This window comes from Pterocles gutturalis, unplaced genomic scaffold (assembly GCF_000699245.1).
Source record: "Pterocles gutturalis isolate BGI_N339 unplaced genomic scaffold, ASM69924v1 scaffold15586, whole genome shotgun sequence".
In the NCBI taxonomy this organism is placed as follows: Eukaryota; Metazoa; Chordata; class Aves; order Pterocliformes; family Pteroclidae; genus Pterocles; species Pterocles gutturalis.
The window spans coordinates 53,863-55,797 of NW_010103308.1; the positions used below are offsets into that span (position 1 = coordinate 53,863).

At 47.8% G+C, this 1,935-nt stretch overlaps 1 protein-coding gene across 3 annotated transcripts in view; it reads right to left on the reverse strand.

The window, feature by feature from the left end:
• The window catches only part of LOC104471353 (calcitonin gene-related peptide), a 4,044-nt gene extending 3,214 nt beyond the window's left edge, over window positions 1-830 (reverse strand). For all 3 annotated transcript variants that reach the window (XM_010086675.1, XM_010086674.1, XM_010086673.1), the window contains exons 1-2: window positions 739-830; window positions 291-422 (exon numbers count right to left, since the gene is read on the reverse strand). In XM_010086675.1, the coding sequence (XP_010084977.1) occupies window positions 291-422; window positions 739-824 (218 nt within the window). In that variant the 5' untranslated portion in view covers window positions 825-830. The remainder of the gene's footprint in view (window positions 1-290; window positions 423-738) is intronic.
• Window positions 831-1,935: the final 1,105 nt, after the last annotated feature.

The window sequence follows — 1,935 nt, forward strand, 5'->3', positions numbered from 1 at the left end:
ACGTACCTTTTGCTGCCATATTTTAACACAACCCCCTCATTCAAGCTCAAATCGCCCTCCACTTCCAGTTGTAAAAGACAGACAGAAGCAGGTTAACTAGGTGGAAGCCAGTCTCCCAATACCAACATTAGCATATCTCTGCAGTATCATCCTTTCCCAGTTAGCCATAACCCCAAGAAGAGAAAAAAATCTTGACCTGCAGAATGCCTGCTCAGATGGTTTTTGCTAAATATCAAACACACAACATTTCCCCCATTGCCCTTCACCTGCCCTGGCACTGCAGTCCTTACCTGTTCCCCTCGGAGGCTTGCTCCAGCTCTTCTGCCGTCATCTGTATGAACTCTTTCACCAGCGCATTTAATAACCTCCGAGCTTCGTAATCACTGAGCATCACTCGGTCCGTGATGGACTCCAAGCCAGGTCTAAGCAGAGGCAAGCAAAACAGGACGAATCAAACCCAGACTGCTGCAGAGAGCCACGCACAGGAGAGGGGGGTTTGTCACACGTTGCTGCGTGTCATTGCCGGCGTCTTTCACTGGGGTGGATATGTAAACCATCCCCATGCACTGCATTAGGTGTTTCAGATACGTATTTAAAAAGCCACAGTGTCAAAAACAGTATGACAAGAAGCCAGCTTCCTCATTCATTGTACTCTGTGTCCCTCCTAGATCTCTAAAGAATATGAAGTAATTTTGTACCATTCAGACACAGCACTCGGCAACAGGACCAGCTTCTTACCTGACTGGGGCTGCCTGGAAGCTGTCCATCTGGCACACAACCAAGGCATAAACAGCAAGGAAAGATGAAATCTTCAGCATAACCATGATTTCCTCTCTACAACAAAGAAGTACATCAAGCAATGGCTGTTTTCCAAACCCTCTCAATCCTGTAAGATCTACTAAAGAGGTCATTGCTTCCTAGCCACAAGTAGCACAAATACTAACAGCTTTTTTTCAATATTGCCTTCCCATTTCTTTTGATTATTGTTATTCTGCTTTGGTTTTCTCAGAATTTTAAGATAATTTAGAACCATTACAATGGATTAAAATGCAGCTTGTCAGAGCTGCGGTTCTGTACAGATAGCTGCATTCAACTTAATGCGGACTTTCCCTCAAATTGGTGGAAAACACATTCCTCTGACTAATTACTGCACAAAACATAATATTCAGTGTGTTCAACGTGAACAGGCACAGTTATAGGATAAGAGTCACAAGAAAAAAAATGTTTAGCATTTAATATTTTTAAGAATGAGGTGCCACTGTTAGCACTTTACCTGAAACTGTTTGCTTCTTGGCAGTTAGCACACTAATATCCCAGTTCTGATTACACTATAAGAATTGAGTGGTTTAATTTCAACTGATATTTCTACTCTGAAACCAGAAAGAGAATAAGTTAAAAATTAGTCATTAGAAGAAAATCTGTAAAAATGTATACATATGTGTGAAGATACCTGCTTTGAGATAACTTCTCCTTTTTCCTCCTGCCATCACCAACTTAGATGAGCACATCATTAACTATCACACCGGCTTCATTTTTGCCAGCTCCCAGATCCCGACAGAGCTCACCGGAGCGACGAGGCACCTTCCGAAGGCCACCCCTTCGCCACGGCTCCCCGGGGCACCGGCAGCGCACCAGCCAGGCACCGGGGAGGGCTCTGTCCAGAGAAGAGCCCGTCCTGCGTGCCCGGCGGGACACCCCACGGCGTGTCGGCGGGGCAAAGAGAGAGACCAAGCACTAACTTTCTCCCACCCCACTTGTCGTGCCTCCTTTCACGCACACACGGATTAAGGCAGCGCGACCCGGTGCAAAGCTCTACCCCCCGGGAGAGAAACGGGTTCGTACGACCCCCCCCCACCCCAGCCAGCAGGGAGCGGCGGGGCGGGCCGGCCCCGGGAGAAGCTGCAGCGCTTACCGGCGGGGCGGAGGGCGGCGGAG